This window comes from Danaus plexippus, chromosome 6 (genome assembly GCF_018135715.1).
Source record: "Danaus plexippus chromosome 6, MEX_DaPlex, whole genome shotgun sequence".
Lineage (NCBI taxonomy): Eukaryota > Metazoa > Arthropoda > Insecta > Lepidoptera > Nymphalidae > Danaus > Danaus plexippus.
In genome coordinates this window covers 107,399-130,947 of record NC_083540.1, presented here as the reverse complement: position 1 = coordinate 130,947, position 23,549 = coordinate 107,399, and the positions used below count along the sequence as shown (strand labels likewise).

General features: G+C 33.5%; 1 protein-coding gene across 4 annotated transcripts in view; it reads right to left on the bottom strand.

Moving 5' to 3' along the window:
* The window catches only part of LOC116778841 (zwei Ig domain protein zig-8-like), a 211,379-nt gene that overhangs the window by 146,054 nt on the left and 41,776 nt on the right, over positions 1–23,549 (bottom strand). For all 4 annotated transcript variants that reach the window (XM_032672892.2, XM_032672893.2, XM_032672894.2 and 1 more), the window contains exon 3: positions 11,643–11,809. In XM_032672892.2, the coding sequence (XP_032528783.1) occupies positions 11,643–11,809 (167 nt within the window). The remainder of the gene's footprint in view (positions 1–11,642; positions 11,810–23,549) is intronic.

Here is a 23,549-nt window from a genome sequence, read left to right as displayed (position 1 = left end):
ACACATAGCTTTTGATGATTCCGGCAATATGATTATCATCACTCACGTTTCAAACACTCGATTCCTACTGTTTTATTTGTAGCGAACGCGTATATAGAGTTGGAAATGTATTTAGCACTTATAGCAATTATACGCTATTTTGATGAATATTGGTATAAATACATCACAGCGACCGCCGGGACGAGACGAGTCGTGATCCTGCAATAGATAACATGATGAGAATACGTGCATTAAAAATGAAATGCATGAATATATAATGTAATTAAATTAGTTTAAAAGTTTAAAACCTCGTCGCCTTTCATAATTTTATAATTATTATAAGTAGTTTACAAGTTAGTTTAGTTTTAAAAACCCATCAAGTTTGCTGGCTCCTTAAGCTGGAATAAAATCAACTCAAAGTTTGCAAACATTTTACGTGTAACTTAATTCAATCAGAGGAAAGCTAATAAAATCTGCTACGAGCTGTGACTCTGTCATGGACAGCTCTGCATCCAAAAAAACAAATGAAAGTGATATTAAGCCGAATAGAATTCTAGGATTTGTTAAAAGTTCTTTTTCTTTGATTAAAAACTAATAACTGCCGCGATCAGGGCAAGCGATTCCGAATATGAAATACAAGTGTAGCGTCACGTGTCACGTGTCACGGTCACACACTAAATGCGGTCAGCACTGACAAGTCCGGGCATTAATTAGTGAAATAGCTACGAAATTGTGTTCGCAAACAGTCCACAATGTTGAACATCTAACAGCGACCAGCAACTGACTACGACTGTGTCGCCGCGGTATTCCTAAATTGTTGATAGTTGATGATAGCTACTTTTGTAATTCTAAGTGTCCATGTAAAAAAAATATTTTTTAAAGTAATGAAATCAATACTCGTGCGTAGCTTTGTGAGATAGATTTATGTCTTTTTAATATTATTGCACGTATTTTTTTATTTTAAAATAATTAGCATTAGTGTATTTGTTGTTTTTCATGGTAACGGAGAATTATAACTCAACTGACGGTCGTACCGAGTGGTATATATGTACATCTGTTCACTATATTATGCACTAATTTGTGGTTTGTTGTGTAAAAAATTATTTATTACTTTCTCTTAAAAATAAGTGTTCTTTACCTTCGAAATAGATGAAAAAGAGAAAAGCAATTTTAAGAAAAAATCTAAATGGGTGAGAAAAGTGATGGTTGACTTCTAATAGTTCTTCCATAAAGAAACGCCGTTGTCATTGTACACGGGTTTCAGCATAACTATATGACGGTGACGCTGGATCAAACTCAATCCTCATGTATTTTACACATTAAAAAACCAACGAAAACTTGCTGAATGGAATAGACCTTGCCCTGTACCACATTTTATAAATGTCTTCGCTCTTTACTCGTGATCTGCGATATTTTAAGAATTTTAGAGAAACTTGTCAAATGGCATGATTCGCAAGTTTTTTTGCGAACAGCGTTCATCAGTCTCATTTTTTTTCTTCATTTAATGGAAACATCAACCGCATATGTCGTTTACAACTGACGGAGCCATTTATAACCGGTGTTTTATTGATCGCTGCACCTTTTATAAAATTATCCAAAAAACCAAGTTAAATATATTAATAAAAGAAAAAAAATGTAGTATATGACGAGTTATTGTATAAGACAACAAATATTTGTCATTTTATCTCGTTTTTTTTTTATCGTTTCTGTCATCCCTATCCCTTAGTAAGTAGGTTGTTGCCAGCGAAGTGTTCGGGTCATTTATTTTACAGGTGCGCTAAACGCATGTTGGCCGGTGAGCCGTTAACTATTTAGAAACCCATTAATTAACTGAAGCTGGCACGTCACATCCAGCGAGTCTGACGGACATTATCAAAACATTGAACAAAGTTAATCGTTCAAAGCCAAAGTTCGTGGTGAGGTTGGACGAATTTAATCTTTTTAAACTCAAAGTGTTCCGGTTGATGGTGGACCGCGGTGCTGAAGTGTTGTAAATTAAATTTATATTAGCTAATAATAACTTGATCGAACAGCTGACGCCGCGGCTATTAACGAAGCAATCAGAAAAGGGAACGTTCTTTGAACGTTACCATTTATCTAACATATTTCTGAATGATTTATGTTTTCGACAAAACCACTCAATATTTATTCCTTTGAAATTATAACAGAAACAAGACAACAAGAACATGAAAATCATGAAAAAATCTCACCAGAGAAGTTCACAGCACACTTTATTATATTATTATCATTCATAAAGAGGTCGATGGTAGGTCTAGTATCTATTAAGACGTCTATTCAGGAAAAATAAAAGTGTGTGCGTAGTGTTTTCCATAAAACTTTATATAATTCAGTACATTGTTTTATATATGAGGTGTCGGAATCACCGCGCCTGGCTGCACTCTCGCGAGCATCGCGTCCACTCGCACAATTGAATTACAACGAGCGACGAAAATAGCATACAGACAATACAAAAAAAAAACTAGCAAAAATATCAATCACTCCATTTAATCTGTACGTCTTGGACCTGTTTTTTAACGGTTTACTAATAAGATCTCTAAACTTTTTATAATTTAGTATTTTTATGGATTACAATAGGAAAATTATGATAAGAAAAATATACATCGAGGGACAAAAAATTATAATATTTTAACTTTACTAATAACAGGCTGACCTACATTTGTAAACAAATATGAGAAAGTGTTTAATTTCAGTGTGTTATATCTTTGTATTCTGAAACAAAGACACATCGTAAAGCGATTCATTGCAGCAAATGTAATGAAGCAATCAGCATACATTCCATTACCTCACTTTGATAAACTTGAATTACATTGATATTAGCAGCGCCGAGTTTTGTTAATAACATAAGTTCATGTTAAGATATTAAAACTATTTTGGATTTTCACACGTCACTTAAGTTTATGCTTAGTGTATTTTAGTTTTGCTTATTCACTATATATAGAAATAGTTTAATCTAAGTTTACTCTAATTTTATAGAACTAATGTTAATATAGGATTACATTAATGTCCAGTAATACACACTTATAAGATTTATTCGGCCTCAATAATAGTGCTAGAATCGTCTCATTCGGCGGGGCTTACTAATATATCAGACATTGTTCATTAGATAAATGTCGAAAAAACGCTTCTGGAAATAAAAAAAAAGACATTTAGAGGAAAATAATTAAGGAAACGAATAAATTTCAATTATGCGAACATCGGCTGTAATTCAATTTGAAGTTTAGTGTTGGGTCCAACGAGAGCTAGATCTAAATGACTATTACTGAAATACTTCCAGTGTGTACTAACCACTTGCCGAATTTATTAAATTAAAATTGTGTCAGATTCGGAATACGTTAGCATCATAATCTATAGCGAGGCCTGCGTTAAAATAAAAATTGTTTGATCGGTAATATACAAATGTGAGATGTGGTTAGTATTTAATAAGTAATACTTAGTAAGATGATTAAATATGTTATTTATAATATTTGTACAGTAATAAATATTAATAAAATGATTTTCGTGTTGCTAAGGACTGTTTATATAAACCTTATTAATCCGAAGCCTTACCTTCCAGCATTATGAAAATGAAATCAATTTCAGAACTCCGCAAGGAATTGTGATATAGAATAAAACTCTCTGAGGAGCAGTAAAGTGTGAGAGCTCTCCAGCCACCTGGAACAGTGGAGCGATAACTTACAGATTCAAAGTCTTCATATAAATGCCTCCGCACTGGATGGTTACAAATTGAAATACTCGAAGTAAGTCTGGATGATACTATTTTATTTTCCAGGTTTTAGATTTCCATTTACCTAAAAGGACATATTGAATAGCGACTCCGCTTTACAAAGGACTCTTTTATAACACCTAACTATGAACAGACTCCGATTACCCCAGCATCCATAGTTTTACAATTTTATTAAATATAATTTGCTATGATTATTTATAAAATATGGTATAAATGTGTTATTTGAGATGTTTATTATTCCCTTCTCAGCATATTTTATCATATAAGTCTTCAACAACCAACATCGTAGACCAAAAAACATCGTAAATATTTTGTTGAAGAACGGGCATATTTTCCAATTGGAATATTTTATCCAAAAATCCAGTGCGAAGGTTATTCAGTGGAATTGTGAAACTTAATCGGAGGATCGGCAGTTATCTCCCACTGGGAGGGTTGGAAGGTCTCCGAAAGGGTCGTATGCATCGCTATACAACCATGCAAATATAATCCTTATCTGGAATCGGTGAAAGCTTTTATTGCCTGCAATGGTTTCTTGCTTGGTCGTCCGTTCTGACCACCGATATCCCTAACAGCGCTCAACTTGCAGCACTTTTATTTTATGTAACGCAATATTGTACTTTGAATGGTTCATGTATGGATTTGGTTTTGAAAGTTACGCAGTTATATTTGTTAGCCAATTAGAAATACCTGACCGCAGTTCAGCGTCACTACATGTAGCTTAAACTATTTATCGGTTTCTGGGAGGGCAGTTAAGCCTCGTGTTTCAGACGAGTGTAGTTGGATCCTCGTCGATATCATACATGCAGTTATTTTTTCCGCTATCCTCTCACTTAAAAAATTACGAACAGTTTAGCTTTGCTTAAAAAAACTTCCTAAATATATGATATATTCTCAAAAATTTATACGAAACATGTCCACGTTAGTTTTTTAAAAAGTTTTAAAATCATGAATTAACATTTAAAAAACAATTAATAAATCTGCAGTTAAAATTCGACATCTGTTTGCATGTATCAGTGTTGACGAGGACGCGGTCGAAGAAAGGAAATATGCACATGCAACAAATGTTACAGAAAAAACAATTTAATTTAATTTCAATGGATTTGCAAATGTTATTCCACTAAAATAAAGAATGTATTTTATATTTTGCCTGCATCGGAAATACCAAAGTCGCTTTTAGTTTTTATTATTATAACTAATACCGTTTTCAAGGATCATCATCTAATCATAAGTTGTTCTTAAACAGACAACCAGAAAAATAAGAAAAATCAACATTTAAAGGTAAAGCGGTGAGGGAACGGCCAGCGGCTCGCGGTTTACAAAACGTAAACGAGTTTGAATAAAGCTAACCTTTGATGTGGCCTCGTTTAAATTTATCACACATTGTAATATACCTTCTATTGTATGGTACTAGGTTCTAAATTGCAACTCTCGTTTGTATCATCAATGGTCTGTATACACTTCACATATTTATAATCGCTTAAACCTTTAAACATTATATATTAGTAACTGAGGTAGTCTTTACTCACGTCTACCGTATAAAGAGTCTAGCGAATAAAACATTATATCACGATAAGTTGGGGAATATTATTTTTATAGTAAAAAAAAAACTCCGTTCAAATATATACTACATAATACATTATATACAGATTATTACACTATATGCAGATACATATATGGACACAATTTATTTTATCACTTATCGTGTGTGAAGGTCAATGACATCGTTTCAACTTGACAATTCGTATTGTATTATTCATTTTAATATTTCCGTTGACAGTTCAGTTTTAGCTTCATCCAGCTGTAATATATGAAAGGTTCTCGGTGCTCGTTCACAACATTCAATTATACAATCGATCATAAAGCAGTCCTCTGGCTTTAACGACTGCCCTCGTGAATCTTGCGATGTTAGCAGTAAGGTTCACAATGCCACTGTTCGCAATAAGACATTATAGAGCTTTCGATAAAGGCGTAATTAAAAGTAATTCGTTTTATTGTTGCTTTTATACTTCACGAGTCCCGACATTAACTCGAATGATCCAATATTTTACAAGTTTACAAGTCCCGATGTCACGGGGCGCGAACGTACAATAAAAACGGAGATCTCTTCATACACAGACATCCAAACATCGGCCCATGTCTCTTATGACATATATAATATTAAAAGCTTGAGATTTCCCATATATAAACCTGCTCTTCCGCGAATATTTAACAGTCGCAGTAAACTTTCATCGTGTGATCTTTATACGGGTACTTACTCTTATATTAATAAAACAAACTTTTAACGTAAAATATTAGAACAAGTACAATAATATAGTTTTCAACTTGATTTATGACCTATAAAATTAAACCGATATCCTTCCAGCTTCAAACGTTTTGCGATACTTTGACTAAATATTTTTAACAAAACAATACCTTAACAATTCTCTCCCTTATTCAAAAATATTATATTCTTTCATGATACCTTTTATTAATTGATCTCCTATCTTATTAATATCATTACTTTCATAAGAGTTAATTGATTTTCTAAAAATATATTTACTATCGGTTTTCAATACGAAATAAAATTAAATAACATAGTTAAGGCACCTTCAACTACGAGGTACGACGGGCGGTCGGGCCACCAATTATATATATATTTTTGTTTTTCAAAGTTAATTTAAATTAAAAAAGACGAACGAATTTCGTCGGATGAATATTCATGCTTTCCAAAGTAGTCTAAACCCAACGAGATCCAAATAAGTTTACTAAAAACTAAATTAAATAATAAATGAAATCTAGTTAAATCGATTCACTCTCCGTGAAATAATACTAGGTTAAAATCTGCTAAATTTAAGAACTTTCTTGCTACCTCACACGTAAAATATAGCAACGTTTATTATAATGAAATCATTATAAATTCCTTTAATGGCAAACGTACATATTATAAAGTAAATTTGAGAACGCTTCATGGTGTACCTTAAAATACATATTTTGCTCAACATTAGCGGTAACGAAGGAAATTTTGTTGAATATTCATCATTGTTGGATTACCATAAACAAACACGCTGTACTCCAATAAGAACTACTGTGTCGCTCCACAACGGACTATCAATTTTTCTTGGAGACTTTGGAAAACATACTTTAAATATATATTATATGAATACTAAAAACTAAAAAACTAATATTTGTAGCTGAGAATTAAATACGATAATTGCACAGGGTCAAAATTAAAATATCCGAAATTGTCACTTTAATGTAAAAATGAGTCTAAAAATGAGTTACAAATGATGTAATTAATTTGAAGGACATCTCGTCATACGGTGGGGTGGTTGTATTATGCCGTGTCTGACGAGACGCACGCCACACCGCATTTAATGAACGATGTTACCGAAACACTTTGGACACGTTTTGTTAATGGTTCGTGTAGAATAGACGGTAACTGAACGAACTCACTTATACTATATACTACCTGCACCTTAACAGTGACGATACGGGCTAATAAGTACGAGTATTATTCGACAGTAAGCAATTGGATTGTATTTATTTATTGTGTGTCTCCAAGCTAAATAGAGATAGTGTTAATACAATGGAATACTAGAGTAAAAAAAGAATGAATATATGATTATTTATTAATTTGTGTACAGTTTTCAGTGCTTTTAAAACGTTCTTACTGTTGGATAAACCTAGGGTAGGGCAAAGTGTTGTCACTTGTATCTTCAAATGTTTTAAGAGCTACCCAAGGTAGATTACGAAACCCTTTATAGAGAACACTGAACTGCACTCTAATAGAAGGACGTAAAGCTCACTCTCGGTGAGTGCTGGGGATAGTAAAATCCGTTTAAAAGCATGGTTTTATGCGTGCTGTAATGAATGTCTCAAAGCGGGGAGATTGTAATTATGACGGCACGTCATTTAATAGCGCCTTTGTTAGGCACAACAATCAAACGAGCTAGTACCTAGTGCCAGGGCAACAAATAGACAGACTTCAGATAATAGGCAACCGCACTTAGCTACACCTAGCCCTATTATTAAAAACTGCGTTGACACTTCTCTTAGATTGTTCAAATACAATAGAAACTTATTTTAAAATATTAGTACCAAAGTAAAAAAAAGGAATTATTGTTTTTGAAAATAAAGAAGACTAAAACGGCCATGAAAATTGTTAGAGTTTCGTTTTCTATTAAAATAATTACTTTCGTTGATTCCAAAGTCGTGGATGACTATTTTTATTTAAAATCATACCTGTTATAAAAAAAAAGCTTTTATAAGTAAAAACCCACTAGACATACATCCAACTTAACTATTAGCACAAACACAAAAGTATATTTTTACAACTACATTGAAGAAATTTCACAGGAAAAACATTGAAGAGTAATCATGGTGAAGAAGACTTGGTTCGAATTAATAATTTTTTTTGGGACATGAATCAATATAGAGAATATTTTTCAACCGGAGCAGGCCTTTGTGTAGATCCAAATTCACTGTTACTAAAACAATTAGAACATAGAGAAAACAATAAGATTATTATTATTTACATTTTATCATATTATTTGGACAGATTTTTATGAAAGTACATATTTTTGTTCAAATATATTTTCTTTCTATGACATTTTCCTTTCTTTAATTTGGTGTCTATTTTTTAAAACTTAAATTTCAAAACTTCAGCTCAGAGCATCTTATGAGATGGTCACAACTAAATACAGCACCATTTTTCTCTTTATAAACCTAATGAAATCAAACTTTACCTTAGTGACTCTGGAACCTGAACAGACTGGATTCTCACAATCGTTACCAGCGATATGCTAATTATACATTAGACAATAACTTATCCATCACCCTCTTGTCTTATGTTACTTAGTAGGAACTAAATTGCCTCTATCTTTGTTTTCGGAATTGCTAATTGACAATTTTTTGTTCACTTTCAAGTCTTAACTTGGATGCGTGAATTGGAGGCGTGGGTTTTTCGTAAGACGAACAGTTTGCTCAACGTTAATAGACGAAACGCTGATATTCACATTAATGACAAAAGACAAGGTACTTGATACGTTAACTTTATAATTAGAAGTACTTTAGAGTTTAGACTATTCAGTTACGATCTATACTAATACAATCTCTAATTTTCCTCATTTAAATCGAATCGTCTTTTAAATTAATCTGATCATTTTGACTCGCACTACGTTTCATCATGTCTCTTCCTACCGTTCTAAACTTCACTGGCTCTTTATCTAATATGGTCAACTTTTTACATTTTTTTGTGAATAATTATACAACTTTAACATCACTTCCAAACTTCAATTTTATATAATCACTTTCAAAATAAATTAAGTCTGCCGTAAAAAGTAGTATAATTAAGTTTTATAAAAAATAAATATAAGGATGAAACAAATATTCTCTTGTTCTAAACGTGCAAAAATAAATGTTGAGTTTAGATAGAATGCTTCAGATGATTGGTATTTTATCGCCGGCAATCGGTCGGCTGTGTTGAAAGCTCATCTTTTTCTATCGTGACTAAAATGCATAACTATTTTATATCATATTGATGGAATAAAAATGAAACCGTTCAGCTGTATTGGCAACAGTGTAAAAAATAGGTATCAACATGTTATTTAAACCTTAAAATGTAGCTTTTACTGTTTTTTTTTTTTTAAATCATTATGTTATTCTTGGTTAGATTAAATTATGACGTCTGGAGCTTATGGTTTTGTTTGTGAGACTTTAAAAAAACATACTATGAGAGACATCCTTCATGGAAAGATATCGTTAGATCTGTTCAATCCTGGGTTTTTTCAAGGAGTTGATACACAAAGTCTAATCACTTTGAACTTTGCATTGCAACTTAAATAAACCGGATATAACAATGTAACAGTGAAAAATATATGCAAATAATAATTAGACTGCATTTGCGACGTCATTAGTCTTTGAACCAACGTAGTACCTATGCCTAATTTATACTTTTTTTAATTCGCATTACTTTTTAAAGTGAAATATAGCTTTAGAAAAGAAATTGTATGTAGGCTTGGGAACTTTGGAATGAGATTTTGATATAATTTTCATTATCATCGCAGGTCCTCCCCACAACTCCCGTTACCAGTACAAAATTATTGATATCGAAAAAAGTGAAGTATTTTAAATTTCACTTACTTTTACAAATTAAAGTTATTATTTACCAATCTGGAAGCCTCTATCACTCAAAGCTGTAACTAGAAAAGGCAAAGCTGGCTTTTTTATTTCTGATCAAGACATAAATAGTAAATAATTGCGATACATCGTATCTGCATTACCCCGGTTACAGACTTGGACGTGTGCATGTACATCAACAAGGATGTTCGTTATAAACAACTTGACAGCCTCGAACATATTGATTTTCAGTGAATTGGGCTGTGTGGCTGGATCACGGTTATTCAGGCAGTAGCTGCGCGTGCTTATGCCGGTCCCACTGTTAACACCGAAGTCGACCGTCTTTTTTGGCTTATAATTTTGCTTTGGCTTATGGTCTAACTCAACTGGTATCAGGATAAACCCGGATCCCTGATGTTGAGGAGCATTCTCCCTCCTTTTTGGACCTTCTCTGCTGATCAGTCGCCCGAATTGCTATCGGGTGTCCATCAATGCACCTCTTGGCTCATCTGACCGCTGCCTGGTGCACTCTAAGCACAATTAGTGCAAAGAATTCTTTAACTTTCTTTATTTCCCCCGACTTACACTGAATCTGACGTTAAGGAGTTGATGGTGCATTACTTTCGAATACTTTGGCGATAATAACATAACTTGTTATTGAGTTATTCTTATATCAGATATATCAATAATCCTTGTACTATAAAATCGTAGCCTCACTTTTCAATATTATAATTGGATATCCATTTGACCCCTAACTACAACTTATACATCACTAAGTGTGCAAACAGTCTATACCAACGTCATTTTATTGGTGTTATCGTTCTATATAGTAACCCAGGAATTATACAACTGGAAAAACACATTGTCAATAGTAAAGTATCTAATCTAGAATAGTAAAGAATCATGATCGAACCCGATGGAAGTTAAAACCTTCAAATATTCAAAGTATACTAGATTTTTCAATTATCTTAAAAAAGGTTGCTGTATCCCATGTTTAAGAGGAAGAATATTCTTTTTCAGCAACCAACAAAGGTTTTTTTTTTTTGGTAAACAAAAACATCATAGAAAAAATACAATGTACAAAAAAGTCAACAATAATACCAATAATATCATTTATTGTAAATCTAAATTTTTAAGGATTTACATGCAAAGTAAGGCCTCTTAAGTTAAAACTTTTCTATGTAATTCAAACGTTCATTTAACTTCGACATTCTCACATTCACCATATAAAAATTGGTTTAGGGTTAGAGGAAATTATATAGATATGACGATAAAGTTTATATGTATGTAATTTAATTAGAAAATCAATTTCGTTATAATAACCTAACGTTATTATGATATATTATGAACAATGTACGTATCACGCACGCTGCCTAACATAAATTCTCTAACTAGTTGTGCTAAACCCATTAATGTTTAAAAAGTAGCCAATATGACAATATAGCGTATTATCGCAATAGCTATTTTTCTGCACATTATATCACACTTGCCAAATTTCCTCGAAATCTAATAGCCTGCTGCCAATTTTTGCTTCAAATCTAGGTCGTCCATACACAGCATTGAAGCCGCTCTTTACGATACCATTTTCCAAGCATTTGTATTGCAAAGTGTTCGAAAAGTTCAATTTTATTGAAACCTGAATATACGAAAAAGCATTATGTTCTTTTCCATATATTAGCCCTTTCAAAATTATTTGCATGTTTTAACGTACAATATTCTTTAAGTACTGAAAATCGATTTACCTAAAATTAAAACTGGTTGGTTTTCCTATGATCCTGCTTTCGTAAATTTTGATCATGAATTTGAAGGTTGTAGTACTCACCGTTCTGTTGCCGAGGTTTCTAACCCTGCAGCTGAGGTAGGCGGACTTGCCGACGAGAGCGGTCACGTTCCGGGGGGTTGCAGCGTCAAAGGAGGGCGCCGCACGGGAGCCTGTCCCTCCAGGAAGAGCGTTCACCGAGCCCGCGCCACCAGCCACGTCACAAGCACCTGATACGTACACATCTTTTTAAAGAAAAAGGTTATATAGTAATTAATTGAAGTTCAAAAGTTTTGCAGCTTTTACAGTAACAGCTATACGAGTTAAATGTACTCGTCGATTAAAATAAATTTAATTTAGGTTATTTATTTATAAAGGTTCAAATAATATTGTTTTCTGCTCCTCAAACTCCAAAGACTTATTTTATAATATCAATAACCGCTATTCAAAGACGAGAATAAATAAGGAGATTTCGGAATGAAGTTCGCCGCTAGGCATGAGACAAAGAAATGAATTAAGCAACACTCCAAGACCTACCCATTGTATAAATGAATGTTTAATTAAGACTACGAAGAATGAGCTTGAACACAAACGGAAATAAACTACTTAGCGAGTGTCACCTCAAGAGATAGCTTATATTAACACAATAGAGGATCCTTCACATTGAATCCCTCTTTATTATTACAATACCATATAAGTATTAATAAACAAAAACATCGTATTATGGAGGAATGTTCATAATTCTAAAATATTTGTATCACGAATGATATCTCATTTAATTCCTCGTCATCATTAGTATCAAAGATAATGTGACGGCATCAGCTTCCACATCTGCTTCATATCGATTCAATTGTTTTATATCGGCTTTATTATATATTAGAGTCGGCCTCGCGGACTCAACCATGTTATAATATTATATTATGAGACGAAACCTCTAGCATTCAATGGATTCACCGTGGATGAACCTCCAATATAAATTCTAAATATATTATATAATAACATAAGGCAAGAGCGGAGTTGATATAAAACGCTTAATAATTATGAATGTTTAGAAGTAAGGATCAAATCCTATGTCTCTGACCACACTGCCAGTCCTCGAGATATACTTAATGAATTCTACCTGCATCCAGTGCAATACACGAGGAATTAAAAAATTGTTGGCGGCAGATCACAAATAACAAGACTTACCGACAGACACTTAAATCGTGTCTGCCTGTGATCACGGTTGTCGTGAAGTAGTCGAAACGTCAGGTCAGGTTCAATATAGAAAAATAAATATTAAAAAATCATAGTTTTGTTTGTGTTAATGGTATCCAAGAATTTAACCTGCATTCACTTAAATGAAACTAAGGTTTTCGGAACTGAACAACAACAAAATAAATTAAATACATGTCAGAAGGGATGGAGAGAAGCGTAGTGGGAGTAAGAAGAAGGGATAAAGTACAATTAGAAAAGATAAAAGAAAGGACTAAGTTTGGAAAAATTCAATCAATATGTAGAAAGTTAAAATGGGCCTGGACAAGACATATGCTGAGAGAAAAGAAAGAAAAATGGACCAGAATAGTAACGGAATGTTACCCTAGAGAAAGCAGAAGAAGCAGAGGAAGACAGCTAAAGCGATGGGAAGATGATTTGATTTGCAAGTAGCAGGGACAGAATGGTTATGTACAGCAAATAAAAGGACAGAAACAAATAGAAATCCTTAGAAGAGGCCTTTGTCGAAAAACAAGCTGTTAATAGAAAAGATAAGCCGAAGTCCAAGAATCTGTTTAAGTTTAAGTTAATTTTTATAGTTATAGTTTTCTTACCTCTGCTGTTATAATTTTTTTTAATTGTTAAAATTGTAACAGCAATAGAGGCTTATTCTATTAAGGTTTTCGGATACTACTTATTTTTTTTTTAACTGCATTATACCGACGTTTCGGTTCCTTTGCCTGAACTCTGGGATTATGTAGTTAAAAAAAAACGGAAACTTTAATTTTTTTGTGTTCTCGGAAAAGTCTTAATTATGATCAGAATAATCAGATCAAATGATTTACGAAGAAGGTTCACTGAAAAGGATTTGAGATCCTTCTAAGTAAATGATTTTTATTGTAAGATAAAAAGTATTTTCTTAGTATGTACTGCCAGTATATATTTACTTATGACAACCAACATATTTTTTTTTCTAAAACCGTAGGTTATAATTCTAAAATATAAACAAAGCGTTCATACTCCGCTTATTATAAAAAAAATATAATATTGTGGCTTTTTATTCCGTGAGCAGTAAAATGATAATAATGTATTGTTGGTTACATTTAAGAAGACGTAATGCCGCATCACGCTTTGATTATTGATTGATACTCAAACCATCAATAACGATTATTGAACCGACGACCGACAACCGACATCCGGAGACAACTGTATCGAGCGAGGGTCGTGCACACTGATGCATCTCTATAGTCATTGCCAACTGATTAGCTCCTCGTCTGTACTAACACAGTGTACGGGCTCTAGCAGTTTACCCTCGCCATGAATAACCTACATTTGAAATTTAAAATACAGCTGACAACTCTTATAACAGACGTTTACTTTGTGTGTAATAAATATAATGAAGTAAAGATGTGCTACGATGGCTTTCAATAATATTACAATTTTCTGTGGTATATTTTTATTTTATTTCCCTTACTTAAAATTCGCTTTTACCACAACATTTGAATCATCATCCAGCCTCGTCCGTTGCAATACATGATTAACTTAATCCGTTATAATTTAGTTTACGATCCACCCAGCATCCCGGTTTAACGATATTGATTGGTAAGTTTATGCCCCATCAGAGATAACACCGTGATTTCGTTTATTTCCCAAACTTCTTGTTTAATCGTTTTATGAATTTAATACTAACTTTGCTTTTCGTCGATGGATTACGCAAAGTTTAGATCATTCTCTTTTAATAACTACGTCATTAGACACACACTGTCTAACGAAAAAACTTTTCAATTTAAAATAAGACTGTTACTTCTAACATCTACAATGTTAGCCCACTTGAACCAGACATTATGTGTACTTTAAATTATAATCTGGGACGTTTAAAAAATTACATTTTGTCAGAGTGATAGAAAGATGAACAGTTACTTAGTTGATCATCACGGAGTATAGAAAACAAAGTGTTATTTAATTATATATAACATTCAAACAACGAAATTGACATACCGTTGCCATAATTAGCAATCAAATGGCAATCGGAGCACTCGACGAAGAGGCCCTCTCGTTGTATGACTGATGCGAGAGGTTTATAATTCAACACGTGTAAACACTCCACGGACTAATTATTTGATTTATCAGAACAAAGGACAACGTCATCGATAAATAATCGTGGGCTGAATGTACATTTAACAAACCGTAACCCAGATCTAGGTTCTATAGCAAATATTAACAAATATTAATATTATTTACACACTCTTTGCAGAACTACGTTCCGAAATATCTTTTAACAACATTAATAACAGTTGTTAATGTTTTTGTTTCACTACGATTGGTCCTCAAATACCTATTTAAAATACACAGACAACTGTTAACCACGGTTCAAACTTACTTTAAATGCTAAAAACATGTTTAATATGAAGGAACATGCGAATGTGTGTACTCAACACAACCACTAAGCTCGGTACAACTAATAGTAATTGTACCCTTGTTCCGCCCATGAGACCAGTTGTGTCAGCTCCGCTTCACGTTGCCTTTGTTCTGGTCGACCCACCTCTTTTTGTTATTCATTATGTTTTGATTACAGGATCTTGAAAAATTTAAAGCTCCAAAACGAATGGATTACGTCACTTTTAATAAATAAGATGTTGATACCTTTTACTGTATAGCTTACCTGAATGTTATACCAAATTAGGTATGTCTTATTATCAAAGATAAAATAGACCATTATAGGAAGAATATCTTTCTTATCATTTATTACTTATATAGAAACGCACATATATATGAAAATAATAAAGATCTCACTAATTTCTTCCATCAATCTCGAACTTCCAAATGACACCCCGCTTAATGAATCGTACATCAGAGACGGACACTTCATGGATATTGCCCTAATTGGTCGATACGCTTCTTATTTTTCCACAAAAGATGAAATGAACCTTATTGCTATATAAATAAAAGCAACGATTCTGGACTTTGCTTATATAGATAATTACAAAAACGGTGTTTCAGAATTCGTGAAAGATAATGACACCTATTTGGAGTGGGAGTGATAAAGCGATCTGTAGAACTGACGTCCTCAAGGTCGGTCATCGAAAAAACGATAACCCGGTGTGGACGTTGACAATGAATCCGTCGAGATGCGGAGAAATTGAGAAGTAATTTGATTCGATCAGAACAAAGATTAATCGAAAAGGATCATTAAGATACTATCGAGTATGTCCAGAGGAAATAGAATACTGTGATGTGAGGACGAGATACCTTAGTAATAATGCCCAACTTTTGTTATAAAGTAACGATACAAATGTCATTTGAAAGTCGTCAGTCTTCATGAATATAATGAGAGTATATTCAACAGTTCGCGGGTACAATAACAACTTAGAAACAAAAACATACGAGTTTTTGAGAAAAATATATGAATATCGTTACAATCTATCTCATAAAACAAATGGTTGCTTCAAGTTTCATTTTTAAATGGAGTCCTAAATATATTTCCTTAAACACTTTTTTGTTAGTAGAAACTATTTTAGTGAGGACTGTAAAGCTGTCAGTGAGATCACTCAGTTTATGAGTTTACAACGACCTGTCAACATATAAAGAATGTGGTGAGAAGGATGACGCTCCCCTCATTGTCGAGCTCTAGTCGTAAATCTACTGATGGTTATTTTGTTTTATATGTGGTTATATTCTGGTTACTTTAACAATCTCTTTATATTTAATTGTTTATTTCAATATATACAGTAGACACTGCTATTTCACTAATATTTCATCCCATTGTTTTACTTTAAATCTCAGTGTAACATTTCATAGTGTTGAGAAGATGTTTATTATTGCAAATCTTTGGTCGCCCTTACTTTTCATTCGTTAGCAATAAATGACAACTTAAATCAAATATTCCCGCCGTCGCGTCTTTACATACTGACTGATTTTTATCACGTTATTGCGGTTTGTACAGATCATATTGCCGAGTGAAGTTTATTTTATAGGAGTCGTAGGACACAAACAAGAAAGTAACATATTCCTAATATATATTATATTTCAACGTACTTCCTTACATTTCTTGATGATATTTTACGAATAAGATAAAGATGGCAGACATGAATAAAGGACGTCAATTTTAAATTTATATCATCACTAATGCGACAGTAGTTTTAAATCCAAAGTATTAGCGACCCGACCAATGTTGTAGGTTTATTAGGAAAACTTTATAATCATAGTCCCAGGATGTGTCATGTGTGGGTCCTTCCTGTCCCAGGAAGTTTGTCGCTTAAAGTAAGCAAAACTAATCCCATATTACAGAGCCATTATTACAGCCTCACCTGTTCCACATACATAGGTGACACACATAACACCTCCAATTACATCTACGACCCGACACGATCACATAAAAAGCTTGTATAAAATGTGCACGGCCCTTGTTTCGTTAGTGACTGTTGAAGTATGGAGTTCTTAGTGAGTTATTGTAGTCGGTTGACTTAGTTGTTGCTGCTCTTTACATGTTTACGTATTACGAACAATAACAAACAACCCAAACTATTCCATTAAATAACAGATAACTCTTCACCTCTGATATGCTTATAACAACAATAATATCAAATGTTTGATATACAATAACAAAACACTTTCAGCCAGAACACTACGCCTGTTTGACTTTCCAATAGTGTTTTAGAAGTATATAATTACACACACACATAAACTTTACAAACCACACGTGTAGGAAGTGAAACTTTTTGGGCATATTAGTCTTTAATCTCGTCTATGTTATACGTATTTAAATCTTTAGATTTTCAACACTTTTGTAAATCGTTTATACAATTTAAATGTCGCAAAGAAAATTTATGACATTATTACACAAGTTATATTATTTATAAGAGACAGGGCATAATAATAGCAATTTAAAAAAAGACTACAACCTGACTGCTACTACCAGCTACGTTATTTTCTTCTACAATACTAAAAACGCTGTAATAGAAATGAACATATATTATTGTCAAAATAAGTTTATTTCGCAAAAAAAGTACAAAAATTTACAAGAGGCAAAAGTAATGGCACGCCGTTAAAAGTGCAGCGCCCGCAAAAACATTTAACGAGCCGGGCGACCGCGACTCCGCTGGTTGGACCGATGTTCGGTGCTCCGTGGGTCGGAGCCATTCCAACTAGCTGAATAATACTGACAGCCTTATCATCGATATGTTTAAAAGTATTTACCGGGATCTCTAGGATTACAATTCTAGCATTCATATTATGTTGAGATAATACTTTTATAAAACTCACAATGTTAAGTTATATAATAATAATGATGGATACGAGCAGGACGCGGACCCTGCAAACTCTTCTATACGGAGTTGAGGTGCTTGCAAGGCATGTGGCGATGAATTTTTTACTTTCCCATATTAATTTTAATAAAATAATATAAATCTTATAAAAGTTATTAACTAGTATCTTTTATTTGTATAAAAATGGCCGATGTGATGGAGTGATACAAATTGAATTCCTTAAACAAACGTTTCGAGATCAGACGTTTTAATCAAAATTGTTTTCAGTCAGCATTCATCTTTATCGAAAATATTTTTGCTGACTTTTTACTGGAACTTCTATCGCAGTGATCGTCTTACTCGGAAAGCCATGTCTAGATAATTGATTAAATATCATCTCTGTCCACGGAGTGTTCCTCTTCGTTCGACATCAAGTTTTCAGCTTAGTTCAGAACGCATCGATCACAGTCAAATATGGGCGCGACGTCCGTTACGCGCGACACACGCCGCACACGCCGCGCACGCCGCACACGCCGCACACGCCGCGCACGCCTCGTTATGGCGGTTAGATAAAAAAAAGTGCTTAATTATCTTTAAGTCTGTTTCGCTTCACGCTAAGTGTTTTTTAACAGCCGTTCAAAACATTTCGCTGGAGTTCAGATAAGGTTTATAAATAATCCATGTCAATCATTTTCATTTTACTTTAATGTTACTTTGAACCGTTTTGTCAGGTAGAGTCAGTTTTAAAAAGTTCTTGTCTACTAATATGCAATGAGACTACTCTCAAAGTATTATAAACAGGACGACGTCCTAGCGAGTTGTTAGACACTCGACTTTATTCAATCGTCACTTTTTTTAATAACATTAGAAAAACTTTCATTCAGGTAAAATACTTTTTGTTATTTGTGACTGAAGTTCGGTCATCTACCTTGTTAACCGTATGTCGTTGTTTGTGCTCGTGCCGGTTAATAAATATCAAAAAACAAATTAAAAATTACGCTACACTAATGGCCAGCATTAAAAGTTCTTAATATTAAATACAATGCAGGTTTCATTGCTGCACAAACAAACCGAAGGTAACCCTGAATCGTTCATATAAACATGAAAAACATAGATTTCATTGAAAATTCATTGTTCCACAAGGATATATATTTTTCATTAGTGACTGGCATCACCGGCAGACCTGTGTGACGTCATTGATGACAACTCATAAACATTATTTTTTTATATGAACCAATAGATATGTATTGTATTTGGACCACTATTCTATTCTTATAAGAATACAAAAAAAAATAGTTTTGAAAGAGTGCATCACTTCAAAATACAAAAATAATTGACTAAATAAATGATTGGTCACGATAATATAATATTGTACATAACATCGGTGATCAGAGTTCAAACTGGCCTCATAAGTCATACCCAACGATGGTCGTATGTTTAAGTTACATGGAAGTGTATTACTTAATGTGGATAGTTTCTAGCTTACTCACGACAAGAGTTATTACTCGGGTGCTCTTATTGCACAATCGTCGATATTATAAAGTTGCTTTTGCTATTGTTATCAGAATATCACCGCGTGCTGCCGGCTGCCACTTGTTTGCTAATTGTTTAAACATTTAGTATCCAATGACTATGATATAATCGCAGGCATCGTTTTTTTATTAGAAATATTAATTTAGTTAAAACATGTTTGTGCGAAATTATATATTTTTGTTGTATATTGAAAGATTTGTTCTAAAAAATATCATAGTTTGTCCAACGATTTTGTGAACAATTCTTTATACTGTAAAAGTCCATAAAGATCATGTCTAATATTTCTGTTATTTTATCTGAGCACTATCCATCCTTTCATCCATCCATCCTTCCTTCCATCCATCAGTGAGTGTTATTAACAAGGTATGTAATTACGATACGTTAACTGGTTATTACAACGTAGTGAGAGTCAGCACTATAAACTTATTATTGATGGGAAAAGTTAGCAAGTCGGCCGGAGTCCGGAAGGTACTTCGGAAGACTTCCATGTCTTACGTACAGAGGTGAACTAATGGAATATTATACAATGTTCAAGGCACGAGCTCATCAACATACAAAGTTTAGACATCTACTGAGATTGCAGGGGAATTGGAATGACTGATTTATGGTGATCCTACGGGTCTGCGTCCTATATACAACTCATACCTAAAACACTTCCGTATTACTCATCGTTATACTCATATAAACATATTATACAAATATTATTAATTGTTCACAAGACATATCTCTATAAACCTTCCTGTTAATATCAAGAATGATAAAGCCGACAAACTTCAGAGGTAATTTCAGTAAACATCAAACAATGGCACCTTCTACAGCGACGGTCATGTAATATTGTTGGTCGTCTCGAAACAGGCCATGATTAAGAACCGACTACAGTAAGGTCGCACTCATTAATATCAGACTGACTCATTGTTCTCAGCCCTTTGATTAAAAACTTCCTAAAATTACATTGTTATTTGTTACTTCGAACACAGTTTGAAGCATTTGGAAGCGTTAAAAAATATACAATGAAATACCGCTTGAGTATTAGCTGGAAAGTAACACATATCTCTTGATTCTTAATAAAGAACCGGAAGAATGAACATTTTACTTGTGAAATGGGTTTTCGGTTGACATAAGTATGGAAAGAAATTATATAAAGAGGTCTATTTAAATGACCGCGCCAGAAGGGTTTCTTGAATTTACTTTCACTGAAGGTAGGCAACAATCAAACAACCGAGACCGCTAGCCGCTGGCCTCGCCTGATACGGGAGCGATCCTACACCTACACCTAGCGATCCTACACCAATTGGCCACAGACAGAAATAGACTTATTCAGATGAAATAATATATATATGAGAAGACACAGGAGAAGGTGTCCTTGTAGCATTATTAAATGAAATTCTAAAGTATTGAGTAAGGTGGACCTATAAATACACCTACCGAGTGGTCAAATGACAGACAAGCGAGCGCACTCCAGTAGGTATTAAACAAAAAACAAATTGTATTTACATTCGGAAGATTCGAATTAGACAACACAAAAATCATTTTTATAAAATCTAAAAATTATACAAAATTTACTTGTTGTTAATATTCTCCCAACTATAATATAATATTTTATGAAGCAAACGTTAGCTTAGTTACCAAAGCAGTGTTGAAGTAACAATACCTCGGAACAGGAAGCAGACGGTTGAGACGCGAATAGTTCCTCATTACAACCGAGACCAATGAATTTATACCGAGACAATGAAAACTTTACCATGAAAGCATAAATCGAGGGCAATTTCACTCCAACAATGCTTAATAAAGATAGAAATATAAAAATATTATTTGAAACAACAAAATAAGCTTGTCACAAGTATATAATGACAAATACAAATGGCAGAATTAATAATTTGAATAAATTTTAAATACACAATATTGAATACGCGGAGTGAGTTTAAGCAAGCGTTCATTTTACAGCTCCTGCACCTGTGTACTGAAAGATACAGATTCATTGGTTACTCAATCAAATTAGCCAATCAGACGTTCGTAATTGGGACAAGTAATTGGACAATCGCTTCTATGGCCTACTAAGACCAATCTCACGAAGATGCTGTTATCTCGTTTTGAACATCTGCCTCCGTTCAATATTTAATACATTATTATATTACATTAATAAATTTCATAAACGATATTCGTCGCCAATACGTATGAGACTACTTTTTCCAACTGTAAGGAGTTATGCAGGCTTCATGTTTATATAGTTTCTGTCCAGAGGTATGTATTGTAAATAAACATGTCTCTATTGAAATACATTCAACAGACATCGCCTCGACCGTTTCTACTTAGAACCGTCCCATTATTATTATATATATATATTATATAAATTTACGACAAAGCATCTCTAATAGAACCTCACTCTCACTCTTGTATAGTGACATTTGCAAGAAACAATGAAATAATTCGTTTGTGTGTCATAAACCTCTCCAATTAGTAACGATCTCTGTCGAGAGCCTGAGGTGTTATGAGGCGTGAAGAGGGTCAACAACGTTATTGTAACCGGAAAGATATAAGATAGCTTTTGTTACAAAAGTAATTCATATTTTTTATGTTTATTCTTAAAGGATTTTGTGAACTGTTCTCATAAGAATATTTTACCTTTGTCGCACTCTGTAGAGTAAGACGTTGATTTGATAAGCTGCACGCTCATTATTATAAAAGACAATGGAGTCAATACATAGCCACAAGACCTTAACAAAGGTGCATCCTGCTGCCTGATGTTCCAATGAAAAACTATTTCTTCAAGAGAATAGAATTTTTTCACAAAAAAAAAAAGTGATTTCAGAAAAGTAGCAAGTTATCAAGCACATTTCCTGCTAGCTTTAAATTTGAAAGTACAGAATAACCAATGCAGATAATTAAAAGCATTTCTGTCATTTTAAAAAGAATATTGTGAAAGATACTCCGATAATGATCTCGATCAATAAACACAAAGCATTAAGATTTCATGAAAGTCCGTATTGTCTAAGCGGAGAGAGCCGCGGCTAATAGGCTATTAGTAGCCGTTGTACCCGCAGCACCCGCACGCCATCTGCACAATGCCTGATATGCAATGCAAACTGATCAACTTGATTGCCACCTCTATATAATATGATATCCCGAGTGTTGTTCTCATTTCTCGAATCTTCCATTGTTCGTTATACCCATCGACATTTACAACCTAACAACTGGTTCAATATCTTATGTAGATTTTAAAAAGAACATCGAAATAAATTCACAAAACGATTTCCCCCCACATTCAGGAACTGCGGTAATCCTTTATCCTGAAAATCCTCAGACAAACTTGGCATATACAAATGCAAATCAACATATCAAAGTTGAAGCATAATAAGAGGAACAAAATAAACACGACTCCAAAGTAAACTTAACAGAGCCTCATGATAGCATATCAATTCTGAAAGCTCCGACATAAACCGTAACACATGCGAATATCTTAAGTCGAGTTGGATCCCATCGGATGAATCAATTTGGGTCCGTGCTGCTAACTCCTTATAGTTCAGTTCAATGAAATCGGCTTCAACGTGTTATACCATATGACAGTTAGATTTCTCAATCAGATCTCACACAAAACTAAAACAGAATTTAATTTACAGTTATTAATTGTTACAATACTGCGTATGGTGTGACGTATGTGATAATTAAGTTGATATTTTAAAATGATAGACACGAAATGTATTTTTAGAGACGTAACTCTACTATAAGTGTAATAATTTAGAAAAGAAATGGATTTTGATTTGAATTCTGCGTGGTTTATTAAAATAGGTGGAGTCGCAGTATAATGAAAGTCAGCGACGACGGTTGCTGAGAAGACATTGTTTCAAGAATAAGCAGATTACAACTTTTAACGAGCGCACTATAGACTTATTTATTTCAGAGATTCATTAAAACTATCGCGAAACAATTATTTTACAGTACACATACGGCTGAGTGGACAGAATTCAAGAGATGTATGTACTTCTCTAAACGTGTGTTTAAT